The 27,602-nt window shown below is 36.7% G+C and overlaps 1 protein-coding gene across 1 annotated transcript in view; it reads left to right on the top strand.

Annotated features, from left to right (window-relative positions):
- The window catches only part of PTPRC (protein tyrosine phosphatase receptor type C), a 220,135-nt gene that overhangs the window by 123,865 nt on the left and 68,668 nt on the right, over nucleotides 1–27,602 (top strand). Inside the window, exons 4-7 of the mRNA XM_042780975.1 lie at nucleotides 17,011–17,202; nucleotides 19,661–19,805; nucleotides 22,660–22,802; nucleotides 25,014–25,040. Of these exons, the coding sequence (XP_042636909.1) occupies nucleotides 17,011–17,202; nucleotides 19,661–19,805; nucleotides 22,660–22,802; nucleotides 25,014–25,040 (507 nt within the window). The remainder of the gene's footprint in view (nucleotides 1–17,010; nucleotides 17,203–19,660; nucleotides 19,806–22,659; nucleotides 22,803–25,013; nucleotides 25,041–27,602) is intronic.

Below are 27,602 nucleotides of genomic sequence, written 5' to 3' on the forward strand. Positions count from 1 at the left end.
AGCCTTATCTTTGAGATACATTTCTACTGAAAGGAAAACAAATCAAATTAGAATTCAGTATTTTGTAGCAGTTAAATGTATAATCAGGCAGCTTCAACTTGAACTGGAGAAGTTGTGGTTTTAACCCCGAGATAGGGCTGATTATGCCGGTGCTATGGCAACCCATTGCACCATTTGGAAGCTTTTGTATGCTTAACCGCACGAGCTGCACCTCTTCCTTTCCTATAAAGACTTAGAATTAGAAAAACAGAAGTACACCGAAGAGGAGAAACCACAAGAGCAGTAAAGACACCGCTGTTAGCTTTTAGCTGTGCAAACAGCAGCCTTGTGAGAACGACACTTGGAAAGCCTCTTCTGTTTGAAAGTGTAGCTTTTCCTATTATGCCTGGGCTACTTTCATGACTTTGAAAGTAACCCAAGTGTTTCTGTTCAGAGTTTTCATTAAGGGGAAATGACAAGAAATTAGTAGTGCGTTTATCAGCCTTGCTTTGGTATCTTCAGCTTTGGGGTTGGGGGGAGGCCTTTGTGCAAGCCAAAGCACACATTTGATTCTGTTTGTGACTAGTTCCTGTTAAGTGGACTCCTTATAACTTAGCACTTATTTTCTGGTTATTTTTTTAGTATCTTTTATTTAGTTCACTGAAGAATGACATAAATTAGATTTCCGAGACAGTATCACTGCGGAAGTAGATTGCCCAATCTTCCTTCGGAGGAGTGGCTGGTGGGTTTGAAACACCAGCCTTCTGGTTAGCAGTCAAGTGCTTTAGGCACTACGCCATCAGAACTCCCAAGTTAGATTTCACTCAGGGTTAATTTAGTTTTCCGGATGCTGCTATAAGGAGTTTGTTAGAGAATTAGATTAAATAAATGCAGAGACCCGCGCCCTCCTGGCACTATTTTTTTCTCTACAGAGATCCTCACTTACCTATTCGCTCACTCTCTCCACTTATTATAGGTAATCAGTAGAAGTGATTTGTTTTTGTTTTCTTTTTAAAAACCAAGTACGGACATATTAAGAGCATAGTAGTTTTTAGTGTGTTCTTTTTTTCCTCCCTTGAGAATTTGAGTAATAAGGATGAAGGACAAGTTCATGCTGTGGTTTTAATGTGTCATCGTCCTGTCCTCATTCCTCCTCCCCCCTCCCCTTTTTTCCTCAGCGGTATCTATCTACCTTTTTTATAGTCATCATCTAGCAATTTTTACTTGAAATATTTTTGTGTGTGATTTAATCTGAATCCCACTGACTCATTGTTGGGTCCCTTATAGCTCTTAGCACAACCGTCGCATTTCACATTATGTATCTGTATTTTTTGGATACAAGAATGTATTTGAACAAGAATGAAGTTCTTTAGAATCCAATGGATCTACATTAAAATCCAAACTTTTTCCTCCTTGTCCTTTAAACTTGTATAAATGTACTTACTGTTTTGAGCCTTTGTTTGTAAAAAAGAGGCTAATATACTTTGTAGCGTTTCTGTAATGACTAGATAAAATGATACGTAAAAATATTTAGCAGCGTGGCATTAGTAGTATAGTGCCTAAGGCACTTGACTGCTAACCAGAAGGCTGGCGGTTCAAACCCACCAGCCACTCCTCAGAAGGAAGGTTGGGCAATCTACTTCCATAGTGATATCGCCTCAGAAACCCAAGGAGGGGTCACTATGAGTTGGATCCGACTCTACGGCACATAACAACAACAACAACATACTACTCAGGAGCTCTAGCGGCGCAGTGCCTAAGGCATTTGACTGCTAAACAGAAGATGGAAGGTTAAAATGCACCATCTGATCAGCGGAAGGAAGATGGGGCAATCTACTTCCATAAAGATTTATTGTCTGGGAAACCCAATGAAGGTTGCTCAGAGTGGGAATCTATTGGATGCATAAATGTATAAAAATGCATTAAAAAAAAGGATAATATACTTTGTAGCGTTCCTGTACCGATTAGATAAAATGATATGTAAAATTATTTATCACTGTGACACTAACATAGTAGATGCTTATTAAATAGTGAATATCGTTATATTATATATACTAAAGACACTAACAAAACTATTTTACCGCTTCAACAAACATCCTTTGCTGATTCTTTGTATTTCTTTAACTATGATCTTAACCTGTTCTAAAGGAAGAAAAAAGCTAAGAGCACATACATTTATTAAGCACTTGTTCTTGTTGTTGTTATGTGCCGTGGAGTCGGATCCAACTCATAGAGACCCCTCCTTGGGTTTCTGAGGCGGTATCACTAGGGAAGTAGATTGCCCAACCTTCCTCCCGAGGAGTGGCTGGTGGGTTCGAACGGCCAGCCTTCAGGTTAGCAGTCAAGAGCCTTAGGCACTACTCCAGGGCTCCCACAGTAAACACTTGGTATAATTAAAAATGTTTAATATCTGAAGTGTATTTTGTATATCAGATATTTATCCTTGGCTGTAAACAAATGAAAAGAGACATTTTTTTATATATATATAATAAACAAAAAGACACTGAGAATGGGAATCAATCTATTCTGTGAAATGTTTTCAAAGAGTATATGCATAAAGAAACATCTTCATTAACAACAGGTCATCGTATTTCATCGTTCTACATCATAATTCCCCTTAGAGCTTTAAGAAAATATCAGTGCATAGATCAAATCTACTCAAATCTACTAAATCAGAATTTCCAATATGGACCCTAGGAATCTGTATTTTTAATTTGATGCAACAAAAAACAAAAGAAAACAAAACAAAAATCCGCTGCCATTGATTGAGTTGATTCTGACTCCTAGAAACCCTAAAGGACAGAGTACAACTGCCCCACAGGGTTTCCAAGGCTGTAAATCTTTACCGAAGCAATTGCCTTATCTTTTGCCCACCAACCTTTTGGTTAGCAGCCCAGTGCTTTAACCCAGTGCCACCAGAACTCCTTACCTGATGCACAGTTAAGATTTAAAAAAAAAAAAAAAAAAAAAAAAAACCTGCCCGCTGCCATCCAGTTGATTCCTACTCGTAGTGATCCCTATTGGGTTTTCAAGTCTGTAAATCTTTCCACAAGTAGATTGCCTCATTCTCCTCCCACAGAGCAGCTGGTGGGTTTGAACCACCAACTTTCTGGTTAGCAGCCAAATGCTGCTGTCAGAGCTCCTTTGAAACTATAATATGTACCAGAAATTCGTAAGAGGGCTTTCTCAGGAACATTTGAGTTCCATGACACTCATATTTCATGAGAATTTCTACAGTGTGTTTATTTCCATGGGGGGGGAATGGAAGATCTTCGATTAAAGAAAGCTACATACATTTCTCAGTGCTTTAATATGTTCTGTCAACTTTCTTTGATAAGCGATGTGTAGTTGAGTGTTTTCAGACTCACAGCAACACCATGTCTGCAGAGTGGAACTGTGCTCCACAGGGTTTTCAAGGGTGTGGAAGCAGCCTCCAAAACTTTATGGAAGCAAATCTCCAAGTTTCTCTTCTTAGACACCTCTGGATGGGTTCCAACTGCCAACCTTTCACTTAGCAGTCAAAGATCACCCAAGGACTCCCTTTAATGCCTTTAATATGTTGACATACTTTGTAAATTTCTCCAAGGGGCATGTAGCATAAAGTACTTCTGAAAACAATTTGGCTATTGGATATTTTAAAACATGATCTCTAAATCAAACAACTAAGATTGGTCACCATTAAGCATAAGGTGAAAGCTAGTCTTTTTCCCCTAAAACAGGTAAATATTTTAAAATAAAAAATAAGACAAAGTAACCAATTTTTCATACACATAGTCGTCTAGTCTTTATTATGAGGTTTTTTAGTTGTTTTTTAGTTGTCTTGTTCCATATCATTTAGTTAATCAACGTACCTGATGAAATGATGTTTTAAGACAAATATAAAGATGTATAAAAATATGCCTAGTTTTAGAAATTTGTTCATGTGTGTGCATATACACATATGTGCTCACATGTAAAAAAGGGTATTTGTGACACTTCACATGATTATTTTTTTGGAGAGAAGTAGATATGATGACTATGTTAAAAACTAATAAATTCCTTGTTTTTGTTCAACTCTAAACTCCTATGCATTTGCCCTTTTTATTCTCAACTCCATTTCACACACCAATACCTTTCTTCGTTTGTATCTTTATTCATATGTGTGTATGTATATGTGTATATGCATAGTCTGAACATTTAAATAATACTATAAGTGCTTATAGTAAATAAGAATTGTCCCTTGCCACCAGTCTATTCCCCATCCTTGTTTTCCTGCTTTTTGGAATAAAACATTTTGCCATTTTGAATTGGTATTTATGCTATTCTTATTATCCTGTTAATTGTTGATTTTTTTTTTCCTTGTACCTTTCGCCGCTATCTCTTGACTACCTTTCTTAGTCTTGCACGTTGCCTTAAATAACCCTTCGCTCTTTGCTTATGGATGCAATGGTCATCTCATTTATGTGAATACGAATTACAGTTGGGTTTAGATTTTTTTCTCCTCCTTACATTGTCTATATTTCTTTCAGGGCCCTCTTCTGATTATCTTGGTCTCTGTCTTTCTTGTTACAGGCACCTGTCTAGTATTTCTTGGATGGTCATTCGTCGATGAGTGACACTTGAAAACAGTTTGTTGAAGTTTTGTAGGCATGGAGGACTTTGCAAATTCATGAACCTTGCTACACTAACAAGGCAGTAGCCCCATTTCTTATCCTTCCTCCATATCTTTAATGTTTTCCTGAGGATGGTCAGATTTCTCAGGCGGTCTCCCAGTTTGTGGCTCTGAACCTGGATGTCAGCGTTCCAGGAGCTGAGTAGCGGGAGGTGGCTGTGTATGTGCCTGTGTGTGTGAGGGGAAGGGCATGCTGAAGGAGTTGTCTCACGGTTCATGGGTAAATTTTTGCTTTTTACCAGTTGCTGTTGAGGAGGTTCTGACTCTTGGCAACCCCATGCATGTCAGAGGAGTCCAGAGGGCTTTCAATGGCTGATTTTTTGGAAGGAGATCTTCAGGCCTTTCTTCTGAGGCACCTCTCGGGGCACGTGAACCTCCAACATTTGGTTCCCAGCTGAACATGTTAACAGTTAACACCATCCAGGGACTCCCCATTACTTTCCCATATACACACTACCTCCATCTCCTGTGGCTTTTCAAGATTCTGTAGGGGGAATTTAGTTTGCTTCTTTTGACTTCTTTGCACCTGTAGTCTTAAGCTATAGCATTCTTGTTCTTTTGTCTGGTAAACTAGTCACTATTTGCTTGGCTGATGTTTCTTTTCAAAACTTTTGTTGATGTCATCTTTTTTCTTCTTGTCTTTGTCCTTGAGGATTTATGCCTTTATTCCTTCACTGCCCTTTGCTGAGTTTTGTGAGAGGATAAGCTCATGTATTCAACTTGCCTCATTTAACCCCAGTCCCCTTTCATATTTTTTTCTCCATCCCTACTTCTTGTCTTCCACTTCTCCTTTTTTTCTACCTGCTCTACATTTTACATACTTATTTCCATTTGGAAACTTCTCTTTCCTTCCTTTTCTCTCTCACACCCACACATATACACCGGTATATACACTGCACATATGTATATGAAATCTTGGCTTCAGGAAGTGTCTTTACTCTTACCTTCCAGGAAGAAAATAAAGGGAACTAGGACACACACATTAATCTGTTTAGGGGTCACGGACAGCTTCTCAGTGTTCATCTATTGATTACTGGCAATAAATGAAATACAATATTGTTAAGTTCTAGGAATCGGTTATTTTCATTGTTGTGGTGTTGGAATCAAGGATATAAAATTGTCGCCATAAACTAACTTAAAGGATATTTTAAAAGATCCAATTAAGAGGAGTAGCTGACAGAATGGAATTGTTCAAAGAACATTCAACTGAGAATTGAAATACATGGGCTGCTGTAACCTTCCTGAATGAAGTCAGAAGGCATTTCAGCCCATTGGGTCTCATTGTCAAACAAACTACATGTCAACAAAGATAATCAAAATCCTGTTTCTGTATGAGCAATAATCTTTGAAATTATATTCTGTTGGTAAGCAGCAACTGTTTGATTCAGGAGATTTCATGTATATTAAAAGAAATATAGCCAATGGAAAGACATCGGGTTTGGGTTGAAAATAAAAAACGTTATTATTAGACACACCACACTACTCACATCTAACATCTCCTAGGTGTGTGACTGTGACCAGTTCCCTAAGTCCCTTTAAGACTCAGTTATATTCCTTATAAAATAGGAAAAACAGTTGTTGACTCATTGGCTTGATTAGATAATTAAATGCAAAAATATTCATAAAGAATTTAGCTCAGAGTCTGATATACCATTTCATTTAACTCTCTTCATTACTATATTGAAAAGCCACTGGAGGAACAGAAGGACTATTTCATTTCCTATGGTTCTCTGAAATCCTGATGCCTCTTTATCACTTGTACAGAGCATATACCCAATAAATAGCTATTAATTTGATATGGTTTGCTGGCTTTGCTGTCTGTGGATCACACACCAGGCTTGCAAAGTAAGTAAAAGTAGAAAGCTTTCGTTTTCATTCATGTGCTTTATTATTATGATGTTTTACTAAGAAAGGTAAACAATACATATCTATCTTCTTTAACTTTTAATTCTTTATTTTAATTTGTTTTTACCATTTTTATATGAACTTTATGTTTATGGAGGTCAAGCATGCATTTTGAACCTTCAAAACATGCCCCTGTTCATTTTAGAGTACATTCTGAAAATACATATTTATTTAATCTATTCTGTTTCACCCTTCTGTCCTTGCACTTCACTTAGATTTCCAGAACTAGACCAGTTTAAATCTCTTTGGAAATGGCATTCTATTTCTTTCTTTCTTTCTTTTTTTTTTTTTTTTTGGTAGGGGGGTATGAGGGACAGCAGGTGGTATTTAAAGCCAAGTATGTCTTTTGAAATGTCATTTTCACTCAAATTGATCCCTAGTTTTTGCTGAAATCTCTGATCGGGGATTTAGGGGTGTAACTTCAAGGTAACTTTGATTTGTGATCACTTAAACATTTTGAGTTTTAAAAGAAACATATTGGGAAAGGTAAATTCAGTAACAATACATGTGTTGGAATAACACAACTTTGAAGATCAAGTGCTTTGTTATCTTCATTTTCATCTGTTTAATGTACCTAGTCAATTCCATTGGTGATTCACAACAGGATTATAATGGGGAATAGAGCAATGGGGGGGGGGAGATGATTTACAGATTTTTGGTGCTATGGTGCCACCTACTGAAATATTATTAAATGTTCTTATGCAATAAAAATATACAGAGCACTTGTATTAAAAGAAAAGAAAAAAGCATACAATTTATTCCCCAGAAGAGTCAAAGGATAATACTGTAATAATGACATTACTGTGACATATTTTATTATACTTATTTGAAAAGCCACCATAAATGCACTTACAGAATTAAATCTGAGCTCCATTCAGCTCATACTTTAAGAGCTATTGATGCTGTGTCTCTATTGTAACACAACTACACGAGCTCTCTTAGTTCCCACTGCCATTTCATGTCTTTTTCCTTTACTAATTTTCCAGACCCTCCTAGCACTGTTCATTATCTGTACTGAACAATTGGATCTATACATGTACTATGCATATTAATATAATTTCCAAGCTATTCCCAGTCAGTATACCTCATGCACAGCCACTGCCTGTCTGTCAGTGAAGGCTTACTTGTTACTATGTTGTTGCCAATTTCAGCATAGCTTCCTAACTAAGTTGGACTAGGAAGAAAGGGCTGGCAATCTATTTCTAAAAATCAGCCAGTGAGAATCCTATCGGTGACAATGGTCTGATTCACTACTGATAATTAGGATGGCACAAGACTGGACACCATTTCATTCTGTTGTATGTGGGGTTCACCAGGACTCAGGGGCCTAATTGAGACAGTTAATAACAATAAGTTATTAAATATGTTATGAAAATATTTTATCTGCTTTTGCCAAGTCTGTTGAACTCCACTCTAGCACACTGTCAGTTTTAAGTAATATGTGAACTAGGGTATATAAAACACAGAGCTGTAGAGCTGTTTAGACAGGTCAATCAACTGAGAAAACTACTTTAAATCTATCTGTGACCATATACTACAACCAAATGGGTAAGTTATGAAATGATCGAGTATCTGACACAATCAGTCTTATCAGGTTTCCTTGATGCAGCACAATCCCTTGTACCTATAATTTCACTAATGTTTTGATAATGTCTGCATACATGAAATGCAACAAACAATTGAAGTAGTTGTTCATAGAATTCAGGACAAACATCTATACATTAGTACAAGCATTTGGAAGTACAGTCTTCTCTTCAGCAACTATACTTTCCCTCTACCTTATTTCATATGTAAAGACAGTCTCCATTATTTGATTTTTTTTTTTTTTTGAACATGACCTTTAGACATTAGTTAGGTTTTTAACTAAGCTATTGCATGTAGATGAGATTTATATGGCCTTATCTTGGACCTTAAAAAACTGAAAAAAATATATAATCTACTGGATATAGATTATTAAATTAAAGTGTTACAGGATGCATTGAGAGGTGTGGTGCCTACATATTTTCTTAGGCTCATTGGCTTAAATTTTAGGATGCCTTGAAGATTTTCTTTTTTATTTTAGAGTGTTTCTATGAACATTTTTAGGAGCTCTAGTGGGCATAGTGCCTAAGGCATTTGACTGCTAACCAGAAGGCTGGCAATTCAAACCCAGCAGCCACTCTCGGAAGGAAGATCAGGCAATCTACTTCCATAGGGATGCTGTCACGGAAATCCAAGGAGGGGTTGTTATGCGTTGAATTGACTTGACGGCAGTGAGTTTGGTTTGAGTTTTTATGAAAATTTTTGAGTGCCTGAAAGAGTTTCATGTTATCTATCATTATTATTAAAAATATTGCAGATTCTGAAAATCTGCTTGTCAAGATTCTGTGACCATAAGAACATGCAATTTTGACCTTGGTGAGTCAGTAATTGGTAGTCTTAAATTGAGCCTAAGTCATGATGACTGAGGCTTGAAATTTTCTCTAAAAAAAAGGTAAAAGACATTGTGTGTGTGCGTGTATGTCTATACAATATTACATGGAGAAGTTAAAATAAAACATAAAATAAGCTACAGTGTTATAGCCTAAAAAATCACTCAGTAGAAGAATTAAGATTCAGAGTTAGAGATTAAACTTCTTAGTCATTAAGCATGGACACAGAAGAAAGTTTTTGGTTGTTAACCAAAAAACTCGGGGGTTTGAACACAACAGCTGATCTGTGGGAGAAAGATGTGGCAGTCTCTCTAAAGATTACAGCCTGGGAAACTTTTGGGGCAGTTCTACTCTGTCCCATAAGGTCTCTATGAGTTGGAATGGACTTGACAGTAATGAATATGTTATTTTCCAAAGATGTTAAATTTTGTTGCAAGAAAGAAAATCTTTAAATGATTTTGGCATATAATGAATATGGGGCAATGATTAGATCAGGAGGGAAAAAAATTATACACTCACACTTATATACACACATACGTATGTGTGTGTGTGTGGCATTTTTATTTTGTTCCTGAGGTCTATATGCTATATGCTATCTTCACAGCTAAACAGGAGGCAAGAGTTGTGAGAGTTATAATACCTTAGTTTGATGTTATGGTAGTCTGGTTGACTTTCCTGTCAAAATAATATACTGTGGCAAATTAAATTGACAGTCTTCCGAATTTTCTTTAACACTTGTCTGTACTTATACAACATTCACTCAATCTGATTTGATGTGAATACCATTTTAGGGTCAAGTTTATTTTAATATTTGCAGCATTATTAGTTATTTACTCTGCAGTCTAATCCGATGACGATTTTTTTTTTCTCCTTAGTTTATGAGTTTTGATAAATATCAGTCTCTCTAGAACATAAAACACTGGCTAAAAGAATATCCATGTTGGAAAGTTCAGATGGAGAGGAAGATTTCAAACACAGTTGATGAGGAAAACAGGAGGCCTGAGAGTTGGGAGCATGGCCTGCTGACCAGACAGGCTCAGGTTCAAGCCTGGGCTAACACATACTGGCCCTACAAACTTGGCTCAGACACTTCTCTCAGTTTCATAGCACTGTAGTGATATTTAAAAGCAAAAAAAAAAAAAAAAAAAATCAAGAGCTTGGCTCCTGTGAACATTCGGTAAAGATTATCAGTTAATAATAATAAATTTATAATATTTATGAAGTATACTTTAAAAGTATAAAACTGTAGAAATTCTCTTCTCTGTTTTGGTAATTTATTTCTTGACCTTCTTTACAAAACTTTGATCAAAATACTAAACATTATGTACTCCTTTATATATTGCTTTAAAAGTACCTCAGATTAAATTAATTTCTCTGAGACGTTTTAACCTGTATGTGGCCTTTTTTGCATATTTACTTTAGTATTCATTCTTCCTGTTTTTCAAAATAAATTTGATCTCCTTCACCAGCCTTCCTTGGCCTACTTCTCTCTCTCTCTTTCTCTCTCTCTCTCTCTCTCTCTCTCTCTCTGTGTGTGTGTGTGTGTGTGTGTGTGGTGGATGGGCTGGGCATTCATTATTAAGAGCACCTTACTTCATTTACACCTGGGGAAAGTGACTCCATAAGCCACTGTCTCCTCTTTTCTTTTTGATCTTGGACAATAAGTTGTAGCTGATGCTAAAGGGATGGTGTTGGTCCTGGAGTTGGGAGGGAGTGCTTCCTTATAGGAGATCATCTGGATGGCCCATAACGTAGGTATATTTTAAAACAAACTTTAAAATACCCCTTAGTCAACTCGTGCTTGGCCCACTTCTTAAACACTCATTTTCTTCAAGATTCTATCCTGGACCTTCCATTGTATGTACATTGGGGACTTTCCTCCTGTAGCTGCAATATCAATTTATATGCTGATCGACAGTCTCAGCCCAGATTTACATCCTGAGTTACAACCCTCTAGAAAATCAGTCCTTCTCCCACCGGTTGAGATTCTTTCTTCCTTAGGTCAGTGAAAACTCCCACAATCTATCTACTGCAATGCACTAGTAGGTTAAACTAGGAACCTGAATATTTTCCTTATAACTCCTTCACCATGCTCACTTCCAACAATTTATAATTCTGATGACTCTACACTGAAGTGTCTTTTGAATCCACATTTCAAAATCTCCTCTCTCCTTTTTTTGGTATCGTTTCCCTGATGTAGGACATCACCTTCTCCCATATGCTTTCTGTCAAGTCTCCTGATTATCCTGTCTCAAGCTTTTCCTTCTGATAATCCATTTTCCAGTTCACAGGTTGATCTAATATGCAAATCTTCCCTGATAAAGGTCTCCTTAAAGACCTCTAATGGTTATCCAAAATTTTTCAGAGTAATCTTAACTTCATAAAAAGATTTAGAAGCTATGGTAGTTATAATTCTTTATGTCGCCACTTAAATGCATCCAAGAAACCCTCTCTAAAACCTTCTCCACCACCAACCTGGGTGTTGAAATAGTGATCCTTGTATCTTCCTATAGCACTTCCTGCCTCACTCATTATCACACTGTTTTTTTTTTTTTTTTTGGTCTGTATCTCATACTAGATGCTGCAAATTAAGGTTAGGAAAATACCCTATCTTAATTATATTTTGAGAAGAGCCTGGTTGCTCAGTGGTTAAAGCACTTGGCTGCTAACTGAAAGGTCAGTGGTTTGAATCTACCAACTTGCTCTGAAGGAAAAAGATGTACCAATCTGCTTCTGTAAAAATGTACAGCCTTGGAAACTCTATAGGGTAGTCCTATCTTGTCCTATAGGGTTGCTTTGAGTCCGAATTGACTCCTTAGCAGTGTAACTCATTGCTGTTGAGTGATTCTGACTCATAGTGACCCTACGGGACAGATTTTTAAGGTTGTAAATCTTTATGGAAGCAGTTGCCATATCTTTCTCATGAGGTAGTGGGTTTCAATTGCAGAATTCTTGGTTTGCGGGTGAGTGCTTTAACCACTGCACCACTAACATGTAGCATAAACCTACTTAGCACATAGTAAGAGCTTAGTAAAAAATCATTAGATAAATACATTAATGCATTTGGTAAGTAGTAGTAGTAGTATAACACAAGACGCTTCCATTGAGTCAGATCTGACTCACAGCGACCCCTCCTTGGGTTTCTGAGGTGGCATTTGGTAAGGAACTTGTTAAAAGTCACTCCAATGACCTTTGCTGGCTTTAAACTAATCCTAACAGCTCTCCTTTCCTTTATTACTTATTTTGCCTGGAAATAAAAAAAATAATAGCCTAGTTTTGACATACTTAGGCATTAAAAGAAGGAATATAGTTTAATTAGCATAAAAGGTACTGAAAACTGCTGCTCCATAAATGTTAATTGACATATAAAGTACACATATAATATGTATATATGTGTGTGTGTGTGTGTGTATACACAGATCTAACATATATATAGGAGCTCTGGTGGAGTAATGCGTAAGGCATTTGACTGCTAACAGGAAGGCTGGCGGTTCAAACTTCCTCTGAAGGAAGGTTGGGCAATCTACTTCTGTAGTGATACCGCCATGGGAAAATAAGGAGGGGTAGTTATGAGTCAGATTTGACTCCTCGGCAATGAGATTGTTTTTTTTGCTATAACATATATATGTATATATACATCTAACATGTGTTAACATATTTATGTATAAAATTTGACTTTCAACATTTCTAAAAGGTAATTGTTTTCCTTTTTGCAGGACAAGGCTTGCCGCTTTCTAATACTGGTAAGAACTATATGGGCCTTTTACTTATTTTATTTTTTGGTGTAAATTTTATGTATTTAATATTAGTAGAATTTTATATTATTAGTCAATGAATTAATTTTGTAGATAACTTTACAATATTGAATGGTTCTTGCCATTCACTTGTGTTTCAATACCTTGTTTATAGATATAATATTTGATAACTTATTGAATATAGTATTTGTCCATGTATTATTGTGTAAAAATTGTAAGCTTTCTTAAAATTGCCAGTAAATAACATGGCAGGAGTCAAACTTCTCTTTAAAATATTAATACAACAAATAAATGAATTTAAGTTAGGTCACAAAACTTTGTAATTCAAACAAATGGGTTTAGGAATACTATGAGAAATAACATATATTATATACAATATTATATATTAGATTAAATATATAATAATTTATATAATTAAATGTAATAATAATTAAATAATTTCTCCTTGTTTAAAGATATACAGAGGCTTTGAGATTATGAAGATATTTTTAAATAACCATTTCCTAACTCTACTGGCATAACTGGAGTGAGAATCTTAACAATGATATTTATCCTGAGAAAAATGAAATTTAAAAAGAAACATGCTGAAAATCAGTTCATAAGTATTACATGCTAATCAAAAAAAGAAAATTAAATTGCACATAGTTAAAAATAAATCATATCACCCAAACAACTGTTATTGAGAATTTATTTTAAAATTATTTCTTGTTAAATCTTGGCAGTATATATTAAAACAGGTTAAGACAGTAAAGAAAGCCATTGAGAAAATTCTGATTTAACAGTGAGAATGCACAGCTCTAAATGAAGTACATTTGACATATTCTGAGAATTGTTGTTATTGTAGGAATTTGTTTTGTAATTAAATAGAATTTGTTTCACATCTTGGTAAACAAAGAGATATGCAAAGAGTAGCAGAAAATGCTCCTGAATCTCCATAAGGTGCATAACCTCTTATTTTTCAAAGATCAGGTGTAACAATTTCATAGTTCTAAATTTGGAGGAGAGATTTAATAAATATGTGAAAGTCATTCATACTTAGCAGATTATGATCAGTCTATGCTACCTGTTGTTCTGTGCTGCACAGTGGAACCACCTGTGGTTGTTGTTGTTGTTATGTGCCATCGAGTTGGACCCAACTCATAGTGACCCCTCCTTGGGTTTCCGAGGAACCACCTACTCACATGCAATTTAAGCAGACCTGGTGTCGCAAAGGTTAAGCACTCAGCAGTTAATCAAAAGGCTGGTGATTGGAGTACACCCAGCTGCTCGGCAGGAAAAAGACCTGGTGATCTGCTTCTGGAAATATTACAGTCAAGGAAATTTTATGGAACAGTTCTACTATGTCACATGGGGTCACTGAGTTGAAAGTCAACTCGACTTGCCTGTACCTAACAACAACTCATATGCAATTTAGGATCTCCTTTTTTTTTTTTTTTTTTTTACAGATTAATAAATTCATTTCAATATATAACTGGCTATTTTTGCAGGAGGGGAATGAGTATAGGGTGGAATGAGGAGTGAATGGTAAAGATAAAAGAAGGCTCATGTCATTTTATTGACAGAGATTCCAATGACCTCTGTACTGACGATTGTAACATGCCCTCAGACAACGAAACCAGGGTCATTTGAAAACATGAGTAGAGGGGCAATGTGGAATTGCCCATTGAACCTTGTTTGTTAATCCTAAATTACATTTTTATTTGTGCAATTAAGGAATATGCTCTGAGTGTAAAATGTATACAAGGATATTAAGGGCTCTAGGTAGGAGGGTAGTTTTCTGAACATGTTATGTTTCTGGATTCTAGTCAGAATTTTTCTAGCAAGAATAGTCCTTAAGAATGTTTCTCTTTTCAGAATACTAATAGCACAATTACATGATGGATTTGGAGTGGTTTTCCTTCTATTCTCCATAATTCAAATCTAACTAAAAAGTGGGAGGAGGTGATAAAAGGACCATGTTGTAACATTTGTCTCAAAAGCAAAGTTAATTTAAACTGAAAATAAGAAATCAACAATTGGGAGCAGTGGTGTGGTGGTTAAGTGTGGGGCTTCTAACTGAAAGGTTAGTGGTTCAAACCCTTAAGTTGCTCAGTTGGGAGAAAGTTGGAAACCACATGAGGCAATTCTACTCTGTCCTATCAGGTCACTGTGAGCTGGAATCAACTCAGTGGCAAAGGGTATAATGATGACAGTGAATGCAAACTCATTGAAGTTCTTGAGCAAATTTAAGTTTGTGACTCCTTCCTCCCTGCTTCCCCCCTCTCTCCTTCCTTCCCTCCCTTCCATTCATCCAATTTTCTCTATTTCTCTGTCTTTCCTCTTCTTTTCTCACACTCATTTAGACTTGTCTTACACTGAAAACAAGAGGTAGCTACTTGCTGATTACTTGGTTGGATATCTAGGCATGTAATTGTGGGTGAAAGTTTGTTACTAGATGGATTTACTTGTGAATTATTTGGTTATGAAATTCTGGAGATTTAAAATTGTCTTGGGAAAATGACAGCAAACAACAAATAACTGTATCATCGTTTTTGGATTTCTGCAATCACTGAATGTTGTTGTTTTGTTGTTATGTGCCCTCGAGTCAGACCCTAGTAGCAACCCCTCCTTGGGTTTCCGAGGTAGTTTGGCAACATTACATGAACATTGGCATTGGGCAATTTGATATGGATATGATTGTTTTTATCTTTATTTAGTAAAAAATGGTTTCACTCTATCTTGAGCACTATCACTCTATTACTTTGTATGGCATTAATGAATGAAGCAAAGATTTCTTTGTGTTCTTCCTACTTCCATTTTCTTAATTCTCTATTGAGTAACCAACCATTCAATTTGAGTTCTTAATTCCATCCTGTCCTATCAATTTGACTCTTGTTCTACACTCTCTCATTCTCCAGCCCCTCCTCCTTGTTTATACCATTCTCTCTTACCTGTTAATAAAAATCAATTAAATTAATTAAACCAATTGTATAATATAAAATGCCTTTGGGTTAAATAAATATTAAAAAGTATGTATTTTGGTCTTTATAGAAAGAAATATATGTTAAACATAGAAACCTTGGGAAAAATACAGATCTATAATCCCAATGTCCAGAGATCACAATGAGTATTTAAAATAAAAAATTTGGGTTGTTTCTATATTCTATTATAAGTTATACTTTTTGAGTAAGAGAGCACAGATATTTTAAAGAGCATTTTTGGTACATGGTGCTAATTTGCCTTGCAGGAAGTTTTGCCCATTCATACACTCATGCCTGTTACACTGCACCTGCTTCACTGCCAGCTTTTTTTTTTTTTTTTTAATGAATGTGAAGTCTGGAAAACTTTTTTCAATGTCCTAAATTACATTTCTTTTATTATTATGAAGTTGAAAACATTTTTGTATATTTGTGTCATTTGTTTATCTGTTTGTGAATTTTGACTCCAGTCTCTTGCCCATATTTCTCTGGAATTGTTTGAATCAAAAGACTTTTTTTTTTTTCTTTTTTAATTGTTACATGGACATCACTACTGTCTTTTATTTTCTTCTCCTGGAAACCTATTCCTCCTAATAATATTTTTCTAACTTAATTTGCCTCTTTTCTTGATCAAAATCTCTTTTGTAAAATTTCTCTTAATCTTTACCCATTGGTTCCACTCTTCTGAATCTAATTGTTTGGTGGTTGAAAATGCCAGTAAATGAATAAGAAGAAGGCAGGAGATATCTGATTTCAACTCCATTTCCCCATTTTTATCTTTAGCCACTGTTCTGTCACTTGTTTTGTATCTATATCTTACATGTATGTATATGCACATGCACATATATTTCTGTTTATATACGTATTTGTATGTATATTTTATATATATATATATATATACATATACATATACATATACATATATACACTTATATGTGTGTGTGTGTGTGTGTGTAAATTAACCAGAAGCCTGGCAGTTCAAACCCACCAGCCACTCCTTGGAAGAAAGGTTGGGTGATCTACTTCCGTAGTGATACCACCTTGGAAGCCCAAGGAGAGGTCGCTATGAGTTGGGTTCAATTTGTCGGCAGTAAGTGTGATATAAATTATACATTATATATGTGTAAAACCAAAAATCAAACTCATTGCCATTGAGTTGGATCCGACTGATAGTGACCCCTTCTTGGGTTTCTGAGTCAGTATCATGTTGTAAATAAATAAATAAATAAATGTTATAAATAATCATATATATTTATTTGTATGCACACACGCCCCATAGTGGATCTGCGTTTAACTCAATTGAGCACATATTTCATAATATGATTTACATATTTATTTTCTTCTTCTTCTAGCTTCCATTGATATAACAGGATTGACCACAACAGGACAGCCCAGTGGTCTGTCTCCAAGTGACCCCTTACCTGCTGGCACCACTGCATTCTCACCCACAAGCATCTCTGAACGAGCGCATGACTCCTCAGAGACCACATCTCCTCTGGGTCCAAGCAATATTCCAAATAGTACTAGTGCTCTTGGCATAACAGGTTGGCACAGAGATATGGTTAAGTAAAATGGTATTAAGAAAAATTTGTTTTGTTTTTTCCTTTTGTAACTCTAAAGTTACTAGACAGTTTTTCATTAACTAAATTATGTATATGATTTTGTTCAAGCATATAAAGTGAGAACGTATCAAGTGCTTATTAAATACGTGTTGATGGAAGTAATGAATGTATGTTGTGAGGGAGAGGCAATGGAAGAGGGAGGGAGGAAAGAGCTCTAAGTAAAATCATGGGGGGAAAGTTTTCCTGTGCTCTTTAAACTCCACATTAGCATCTTTCTTCAGTTTTTCTCAGTTAGGTCTCTTGTAGCCCCAGACAGGTTAGTGCACCGTATTTCAGGATTCATCATTCCTGCTTCCCCTGGGAGGCACCCCAAAGTAAAAACAGTTCCTCCTTTCTACTCCTTTCCAGACTCTCATTACCATACAACCATTGGAGGTAGAACAACTTACTCAAAAAAAATAATTCATACTGAGGATTGGTAACCATTTTTTTGTATTATTATTATTTCTTGCAGGACTACTTGCACTATTTATTTTATTTTTTCCAGTTAATCAACACTGTGAAATCCTCATAGTGACATTCAGGCAATGTAGACATGATCATGGTACAATACCTTATTTTTGTCAAAAAAGGACATTGACATTCCCAAGAACCCATTATGCCAATGATCAGCTCATTTTGTGTTTAGCACTGGATCTGCCACAGTATTCAGTTCATAAATAAACTGTAATGAGAGCTCTTCATGTCTTTTCTGAAACAATGTACTATATCACATTTTCTTAGGGAAGGAGGTTTTCATATATATACTGACAAGAAAGGCTAAATTTGAACTGCTTTATCTGAACAGCACAACAGTATCATTAATCTTAGTTTGAATGAATGATAAGCATATATAAAACCATCAGAGAAATTCTGTTTATGGTACATTGCAATATTTTAGGTACCATACTGTTAAAGTTTATAAGCTACAGAAAGCAGTTAAATATATGGTCAATGCTTTCATATAGCAATTATAGCAACGTATACTTAATTTTGACACCATTTTTTCCCCTTGGACCTATCTAAACCTTGTACGCATGTAATCTCATTACCCTAAATTTTTAGGGAAGACTGTGAGGGCAAAGTGGCTGTAGATTAGGAAGAACAGTTCATGCTGAACTTTTTTATTGATATAGTCCTGTTTTCCAGAGCTTTTCATTTTAAATATTCCACATCTTACTTCATACACACACCATTCTTACCTTTTTATTCACACATTTGTTAAAAAAAATCTTACTTGAAAAGAATTAAAGCAATATAGATCTAGTAAAGTGTGAATGAAAAGAAGGTTGAAATAGAATGGATGAGAAATGTGAAGGCATAATTTTAAAATACTGACATGCTTTGGTGCAATCACACTTATAGTGAAAATAGCTTGGAAAGTTTCTTATATATGGTTTCAAATAAAAGATACATTTTCTTTTCTAGAAAATAGTCTTGCTATCTGGTGCTATTTCCATTATCTACTGGAATAAATTCTACCTTTGCAATTTAATACATGTTTCAAATTGCTTTGGATTGTAGAACCCAATTACAGCTTTCCTGCTTACAGATACACTTTGGAAGAATAAGAAATCACTTAATCCATTTGTCTAATGACATAATGTATACCATTCAAATTTGCTTTTGCTGGAAAATAATTACAATTAGCGTCTACATGCATAGCATTCATATAATTATGTAGTCTTATTTTTGTAAGAATAGTTTGTGTGTTGGAAAATGATTACCAATATATGTACAGTACGTGTGTGTGTGTATACACAAAATGAAAATCCAGGCCACCAAATCCTATTCCCAAAAGATAACACTCTAACCTTCGTTGTATATTCTCCACATTCCATGCATATGACTTAGCATGTGTGTCTGTGTGTGTGTGTATGACTGTCTCACCACACCTTTCCCAACATTAGATCTTTTAACACTCTGTGAATGTAATAGCTGAAACACATTCTTTCTTCTTTTCTTTTCTATTTGTAATAAACTGAAACCAAAATGTTGTTGTTATAAAATAGATCCTGCTATATTGGGCGGTTTCTTCTTATTCTGCCTACAAAGAAATGTCTCAAATTTCAGTTTGTAGAGTTAATGGATAATCCAAAAAAACTCGTAGTGATTTGGAAATTTAAAACAATAACAACAAAAACAACTTGGGAACATGACTCCTCTATGACTGCACACAGTCCAGGGAATGTCCCAATACCAAAGAGATGTAATTAGGAACACAGATGCCACCTTTCTACTAAAATACCCTAAATAACTAGCAGACACATTTTAACAGATTGAGTCATTTCACAGTTGGGTAAACTGTAATAGTAATTTGCTGCTTATAACCTATTAGTATTTAAATTTTTCTTCAGAGGTGGGAGGAGATTGATGTAATGATCTCACTTTCTTATCTTAGGTGTTACCTCAGCACAGACGCCTCACCTTCTCACGCATGGAAACTCGCAGGCGCCCTCTGCCGAATCTGACAATCACACACCCAGCAGCAAGGCTGCCCTTACTGCACTCACCCCTGCTCCTGGCAGGAATGATACAGCAGGTTTGCGGGTTCTTTAGATTTATGCAAATTGAAAGAGTGAATGACAACTGCCTGTTTTTAAAAATGGTGTGAGGAAATCCAAAAATTTGTTAACATGTAGTACTTGGTAGTTGAGGATTTTGAAATTTCATCCTTTTATAGTTGTTCTTAGGTTATGATCCACATCACAAAGGTCCTTTCAGTGGAGATGAAATCATAAAGAGAAAGCATTGTGAGAATGTTAGCAAATAAGTGTTCAGGAGGAAACACTTGAAACATGACACTCTGTTGCTTGTATTTGGGCCAAGTACCATTGTACAGTGAAAATTTGCTGTTGCTCGTATTAAGGAATAATATATCACATTCTTCTCTTAAAGACATACTACCAATCAACAAAACAGTAAAAATTAGGTAACACGTATTATCAATCAAGAACATTGAGAAATTGTGACCATAATTAGTGACTTAAAGAATGACGGCAATGAAATAGATGCTCATGTTTCCCATTCAATCATCAAGGTATTCTTTCTCTTATCTTTCCAAAATCAATGTCAAAAACTCACTTTATGATGCCATTTTTTTTAATGCTCAGAAAGCAATCATATCCTTTCTCAGGAAACAAATGCGTATACCCATACATATAAGTTTAGTGACCACAGTGCCTGAGAGTTGAAGGCAAGAAAAGAGGCCGCTATATGGCTGGCACTGTAGCTTCCATGGGTGTAGGTGTTAAGTGAACATGGAAGTTAAGCCCTTATAACGATAATTGCTATTTTGAAAGATTAAAATTATCCTGTTGGCATAAAACTCACTGTGGGCAAACTGCAAATTTTAAACAGTTGGGAGAAGAATTACCCTCACCTCCTGCCTCATTGCACTCACTTCAGCTGCTATGAGAACTGTAGTAAAAAGATCTCTAGCTTTTAGCAAATCTACAGATTCAGAAACTGTGGATGAGAAGAAATTGTAATACAACTAAAGAGGACTGACATCCCAGGGGCTGATGGTCACACAAACTAGCCTGCTATTTGTCAGGCCTGCGTTGGCCTGCTCAGGAAATTCATCTCACAGTGGCTAATTCCACTAATCAAAAGTAAACATAATTAAAATAGTAAATGTCATTCCTATTCTCCATCACTGAGATTATCTATACAATGAGGGAAAAGACGTGTTCATGTAAAGAGGAAAGAGACAATTTGGAATGCTTCCTGGAGAGTGAGTGAGGGACACAGAGCAGCATGGGGATGTGGACACTGTGGCTGCTGGGGACTCAGAGAACGAATTATTGAGAGAGAAAAGGAAAAGAAGGTGAAAGAAGACCTCAAACACACCCTGTGGGTTTTAATATTTTACAGAGGGTCAGTTCTTTCCTTTTTGTGTTGAGGCTGTCAATCTGAGGATCTTGAACAATGTTTATGTTATTTATTCTAATCAGTGGAACTATGATTTTGTTATATTTTGGGGGTAACAGGAATTAAGTGAGCTGAGAACCAAAGTCTATCTTTTTGAGACACATTTCCTTTTCTAATGGAGTGTGTGTATGACGTATGCACTACACTCATTTGTAGCTGGAGGATGCCTGCACACTCGCACCAAAGCTTTGCAGAATGTGCACACACGCAGCACTCTGCTGAGACCCTGAGAATCTCACTGCAAATGAGCGATTCATCTCAAATCATTGGACTGATGACGCCAGGGATCCTGACTGGTGAAATAATCAAAAGAGTTTGGATAGGGCCCGAATTGTACTTATTTTGCTTTTGCCATGCAAAGTAGCATAGTACTAGTTACTTAGAAGGCACTCAATGAAGATAAATTGATTGCCTGTGCTGCAATTCTGCATAGGACATTTGGGGAAAGATGCTCCATGCATTAGGTTCTTTGAGGCCTGACAAGTCCGAAATAAATAGCATGTTTCTTGTGGTATAACATTTGACTCTGTAATGCCAATTAGCTCCTCAGTGACTGGAAAGGGGGAATAATGTCAGTATAATGTGGAGATATTTTGGTTCCAAAGCAATTTGATGTTTTCCTGGCAAGGGAGCCTAAACTGAAAGTAGAATTGTAACCTTGAGCTGAAGAAGAAAAACTGCTCAGCTGCTGCACAGGAGGAACCCATTCAGCTCTATTTTGAGAAAATTAAAATTAAGCACCTGCACCCAGGGTTCTCTCCCCAGAGAGGTGTACCCCCAAGGGAATCTCTCACTCAGCACGTGTCAGGTGGCACTTCCTCTTGTGCCAACCTTCATGTAGCCTTTTAAACCAGAGCTCCTCTTTCATCTGTGAGACCTCAGCACTAGCAAACCCACATCTAGCTCCACTGTTCCGGTGCATTTTTAATGTCCCCTAGGACAGCCCTCGGAGTCCCTGGGTGGTGCAAATGGTTAAGTTCTCCACTGCTAGCCAAGAGGTTGGCAGTTGAACCCATGGAGAGGCGATAAGGAAGAAAATCCTGACGAGCTGCTTCTGAAAGGTCACAGCATTGAAAACCCTAGGGAGCAGTTCTGCTCTGAACATGTAGGGGTTCTCTGAGTTGGATTCCACTGGACAGCAACTAACAACAACAAGGGCAGTCCTCGACCAGGAGGCTTGGCCTCCTGCACTCTCCAAGCTATCTTCTAAAGTCACAAATCTTTAAAACATGTGTGTGTGCTCTGCTTACTAAGTTTCAAGTGGCCTGCCTCCAAACTTATCTTTCCCATGAGCCTTGATATTTTTAGTGCAGTTTTGCAGAACACATATATCGTGGCATAGCAGAAGTGCTTGTTTGGAGTTGGCCTGGCTTCAGGGATCATGTTCACGTTGGCTCTCTAACCACTGTCCTTGTGTGGCAAGAACAAGTGACAGTGTTGATGGCTTTTCTTGATTGCAGGTGTCAGAAGAGAGGAGGAGAGCACATTCACCACCTTTCCCACAGACAAGGCTTTCACCTCTGTAACCCCCCACAGCCCTGCACACAGCAGCCAGGCTGCTGCCTTACCTGCACGCATCTCCAACATCACCACTCAAGATCACTCCTCAGGTTTGATTAAGTTGCTGTAGCTGTTTTATGCAATGGGTAATGAAATGGAAACTCCCACTTTAATATGGTTCTTTTCTTTCACACCATATTTTATTTGCAGGTATCCTGGTTTACAAAATTTGTAAGATTTTTATATCTCCCTACTAAATTAGGCAAAAGAACCTTGCCAGTAAGCTTTTTCTGGGCACATTTCATTATCAACATTATGAAAGTTCACGTAAATGGAGAAAGATAATGTCAAACAATTGCAAATAGGTCAGGGATCAACTACAACCTCTACAACTTTCTAGCTGACCTGAAGACAAGTTACTAATACTTTCTGAGTGTCAATTTACTGTTCTGTGAAAATGCATATGCTAGTACCCATTTCATAATATTGATATGAGGAGTAAATAAGCTAAAAGCCTGGTCTGTACTGAATATTCCAAATGGGTAACTGCTCTTCATAAAAATATCTAAAATAAGGAGCCAAACCAAAAATTAAAAGAGAAAGGATTAGTTGGAGAAGATAGCACATCAGGTAAGATTATACCAAGGAGCACATAGTTTCCCCTCAGCTTATGCAATTTTTACTTCAAATTTCTCAAAATATTGCTTATCTTAAAGGGTCATTTGTAGATAAACCTTCGAATCACTTTAAAATCAAGCAAGTGTCAATTCAAACAAGTACTTCTAGAGCAAAGATTCAGTTAGAGCACTTATGCTAGAGTGTTTGTTTCCCTTACCTCTCAATAAGACAAACGCGTTAACCTTTATCCTTCTGTTATTTCCTTGCAGATTCGCCCCTGATCACTTCTGCAAGCACTGCCTTTCCAACCATTTCCACAATAATAGGTGACAACCTTACCCTCAGTCATGCAGACATACCACCATGGGCCTGGGGATGTGCTCACAGAAGGGTTCCTTGGTTGCTCTACCTTGGGGTCCTTTCCTTGAGTGGTTCAATTAAGTGTTCTAATCATGAGGATGTGGAATAGCTATTAGTCAAAAGCACTCATCTATTTCAGCACTGCAATAGCTAATGAGATGAGGATATAATGTTGCTGTCTTTACCCATCATATTGTTGTGATGGCATCCCCTAGTATTCTGTGTTTTATGAAAACATTGGAGAAATGACCAAATGTATTAGAACTTCTTTCTCCAAGAGTGAGTTCAGGTATCAGCATGAAAAAGAACTGTTCTATCAAAGATGCTTTTCATTCCGAGTGGTGAGTAGTACAGGCCTGGTTGCAGAGTCCCAGCCAAGTGTGGGAGCCTGGAGGAAAGAAAGCATAAAAGGAATGGCCATAGCAATCACGGTATCTGCAAATCGGAGTTTCTGGGTGGTGGAAATGGTTAACCCTTTTGGCTGATAACTGAAAGTTTGGAAGTTGAGTCCACCGAGAGGTGCCTTAGAAGAAAATCTTGGTGATCTACTTCTCCAAAATCAGCCACTGAAAACCCTATCGGTCACAGTTCTACTCTGACACATATAGGGTTGCCATGAGTTAGATGTGACTGGACGGCAGGTGGTTGGTCTGTACAGTTTATCAGCGACAGCTGAGTTTGTAAACCTACTGTTCTTCACTGAAGTCTTCCAAGTAAGGACAAGATTAGCTTGTTCAAAGCACATTTTTCACCTAGTTCTTCAGCTGAATTCTATGTTCACTAACAATATTACTCAATCTGTTGAGTGAGCTCTTGTTACCCTGACTATAATAATATTTGTGCAAAGATCTTTCAAAAGGTGAACTAGAATATGAATCAGCCCTTGGCAACTCTCTGATTCTTTTTCTTCACAGAAGTGTAACTTTGTAACAGCTATATTATACTTACATAAATTTATTTTGAGATTAATCAAGGGGATGAGGACTTATTTAAATCTTGTCAGCTATTCAAAAATTTAGCCATTATGGAACATCACAATTAGATGTATACTAGCAAAGTCTTGATTTCGTTACCATCACATTCTGATTTATTGGATAAACTGTAGGAACACATTTTATTGAACACATTCTTAGTTTATAACATTTAAAGTCTTGAGATTAAAACATTGTATGTACTAAGCATGGTAAACCCTGTATTATCTGTTAAATCAAATACATAGACATGACAGTTTGCAAAGTCAAAATATTTTAAATCACCTTTCTCTGAATTGATTATAGGAGAGATATTCTAAAATTTGAATTTTGAATAATTTGTTTTCTTGTTCTTTATTTCCTTTATTACAGCTACTACTCAGGCACAGCCATCATGTGGTAAGTTTATTTACCTTGAAACAACATACAATACTTTGGAATAGCTTTTAAATTATTCCATTCTTCATCCCAAGCTTCCAAGACCCACTAGTCAGCTAAACTCACTGGCTCTAATTCCTCACCAATGATTAACTCCAGCTCTTAAGAGTCAGTGTCTATCAGTAGCAAGAAGCTTTGATTTCATATTCAGACCCCAGTCGCTACTGACCAATGCAGGATGTGGAGCAAAGCTTTTATGTATTTTGTTGTGCCAGTTGAGTCTGGTGTCCCCCAGTATTATGGTCCTGAGACAGTAGATCTATTGGATCTCTCCCATAGTGGCTGGTTGTCTGTGAGGGATTACTTTGTGTCTGTCTTCTATTGTTTCTGTAAGGAATGCAGGTATTTTGTATCACTGGTGTCTGTGCAAGATTAGCCTCAGCTGAATCAATCCTTGGTTTAGAGTATACTCCTGTTCACTGACCCCCATCTGATCCTCTGAGGTGTTTATGTGTTGATCTGTAGCCTGGTGTTTGGTGTTAATGGCAATGCATATCATGGACACATTGGTTGGTATTAGCATTGTCGTCTAGCTCTTATGTGCACAATTCAGTGTCCTACCATTTCCTAGTGTTATCATGGTGGTCATAGATCCTTCCCGTATATCCCTACCCACATCAGCATGTGGGCCCCAAATAGCCCAATATTAATCCCTCCGTTTCCCTCCCCATCCTGGTAACCTACTGAGTTCCCTTTTCCAAGCAAACCTTTCTTTGTCTTTTTACAGTATTGGGCTCATACAGTACTTGTCCTTCTGTGATTGACTTATTTTTATTTCACTCAGCATGATGTCCTCCAGGTTCATCCATGTTGTGAGATGATTCCTGTATCACTCATTGTTCTTTAATGTGGCATAGTATTCCATTGTGTGGATATACTATAATTTGGTTATCCACTCATCCATTGATGGGCATTTAGGTTGTTTCCATCACTTTGCTATAGTGAATTGTGCTGCGATGAACATAGGTGTATTTATGTCTGTCCATGCACTGTCTCTCACCTCTTTAGGATATCTTCCTAGTAATGGAAATGCTGGGTCAAATGGTACTTTTTTCAGTTTTTAAGGAAATGCCATGCCATTTGCCACAATGATTGTACCATTTTACAATCCCACCAGCAGTGCACAAGAGTTCCAAACTCTCCGCAACCTCTCCAACATTTGTTATTTTCTGACCTGTTGAACTTTGCTATTATTGCTGGAGTGAGATGATATCTCATTGTTGTTTTGATTTGCATCTCTCAGCATAGTGCCTAAGGCACTTGACTGCTAACCAGAAGGCTGGCGGTTCAAACCCACCAGCCACTCCTTGGAAGGAAGGTTGGGCAATCCTACTTCCGTAGTGATACTGCCTTGGAAACCCAAGGAGGGGTCGCTATGAGTCGGGGGCGACTCGACGGCAAATAACAACAACAACAATGATTAATAATCATGAACAATTTCTCATGTGTTTGTTGGCTGCCTGTATATCTTCTTTGGTGGAGTGTCTGTTCAAATCTTTTGCCCATTTGTGAAGTAGGTTATTTGTCTTTTTGGTGTTGAGGTGTTGACATTTTCTATAGATTTTGGAGATAAGTCCTTTATGAGATATGCCAAAGGCAAATATTTTCTCTCAATCTGTAGGTTCTCTTTTTACCCTTTTGACGAAGTCTTTCGATGCACATACAAATTTAATTTTTAAAAGTTCCTAGCCATCTAGCTTCTCTTCTATCTCCTGCACATTCTGGGTTATGCTTGATAGTCAGTCTATTTATGCTGTAAATCAGGGCTCCTAGATTTGCCCCTATTTTATATTTGATGAATTTTATAGTTTTGGGTTTTACATTTAAGTCTTTGATCCAGCTTGAGTTTGTTTTTGTGCATGGGATGAGGTAGGAGTCTTGTTTCATTTTTCTGCAGGTTCATATCCAGTTTTGCCAGCACCATTTGTTAAAGAGGCTGTCTCTTCCCCATTTAATTGGATTTGGATCTTTGTCAAAGATCAGTTGTCCATAGATGGATGGGTCTATATCTGGACTTTCGATTCTGTTCCATTGGCCTATCTGTCTATCACTGTACCAATACCATGCTGTTTTGACTACTGTGGTTGTATAGTAATTCTTAAGATCTAGGAGTGTGAGATCTCCCACGTTGTTTTTCTTCTTCAGAAGTGCTCTGCTTATCCGAGGTCTTTTTCCTTTCTATATGAAATTAGTAATTAGTTTTTCCATGTCCTTAAAAAATTTTGTTGAAATCTGGATTGGGATTGAGTTAAATGTGTAGATTGCTTTAGGTAGTATTGACATTTTCACAATATTCAGTCTATCCCTCCATGAACAAGGCAAGTTCTTCCATTTATGTAGTGCCCTTGTTGTCTCTTATAGTACTGTTTTATAATTTTCTTTGTATAGGTCTTTTGTGTCTCTGGTGAAGTTTATTTCTAGATATTTTATCTTTTTTGTAGCTATAGTAAATGGTATTATTTCCTTTATTTCTTTATCAGAGGACTCTGTTGGTGTAGAGGAATCTAACTGATTTTTGTATGT

The sequence above is a fragment of the Orycteropus afer genome, unplaced genomic scaffold, assembly GCF_000298275.1.
Source record: "Orycteropus afer afer isolate SDZICR_OR568_19922 unplaced genomic scaffold, OryAfe1.0 scaffold00075, whole genome shotgun sequence".
Classification (NCBI taxonomy): Eukaryota; Metazoa; Chordata; class Mammalia; order Tubulidentata; family Orycteropodidae; genus Orycteropus; species Orycteropus afer.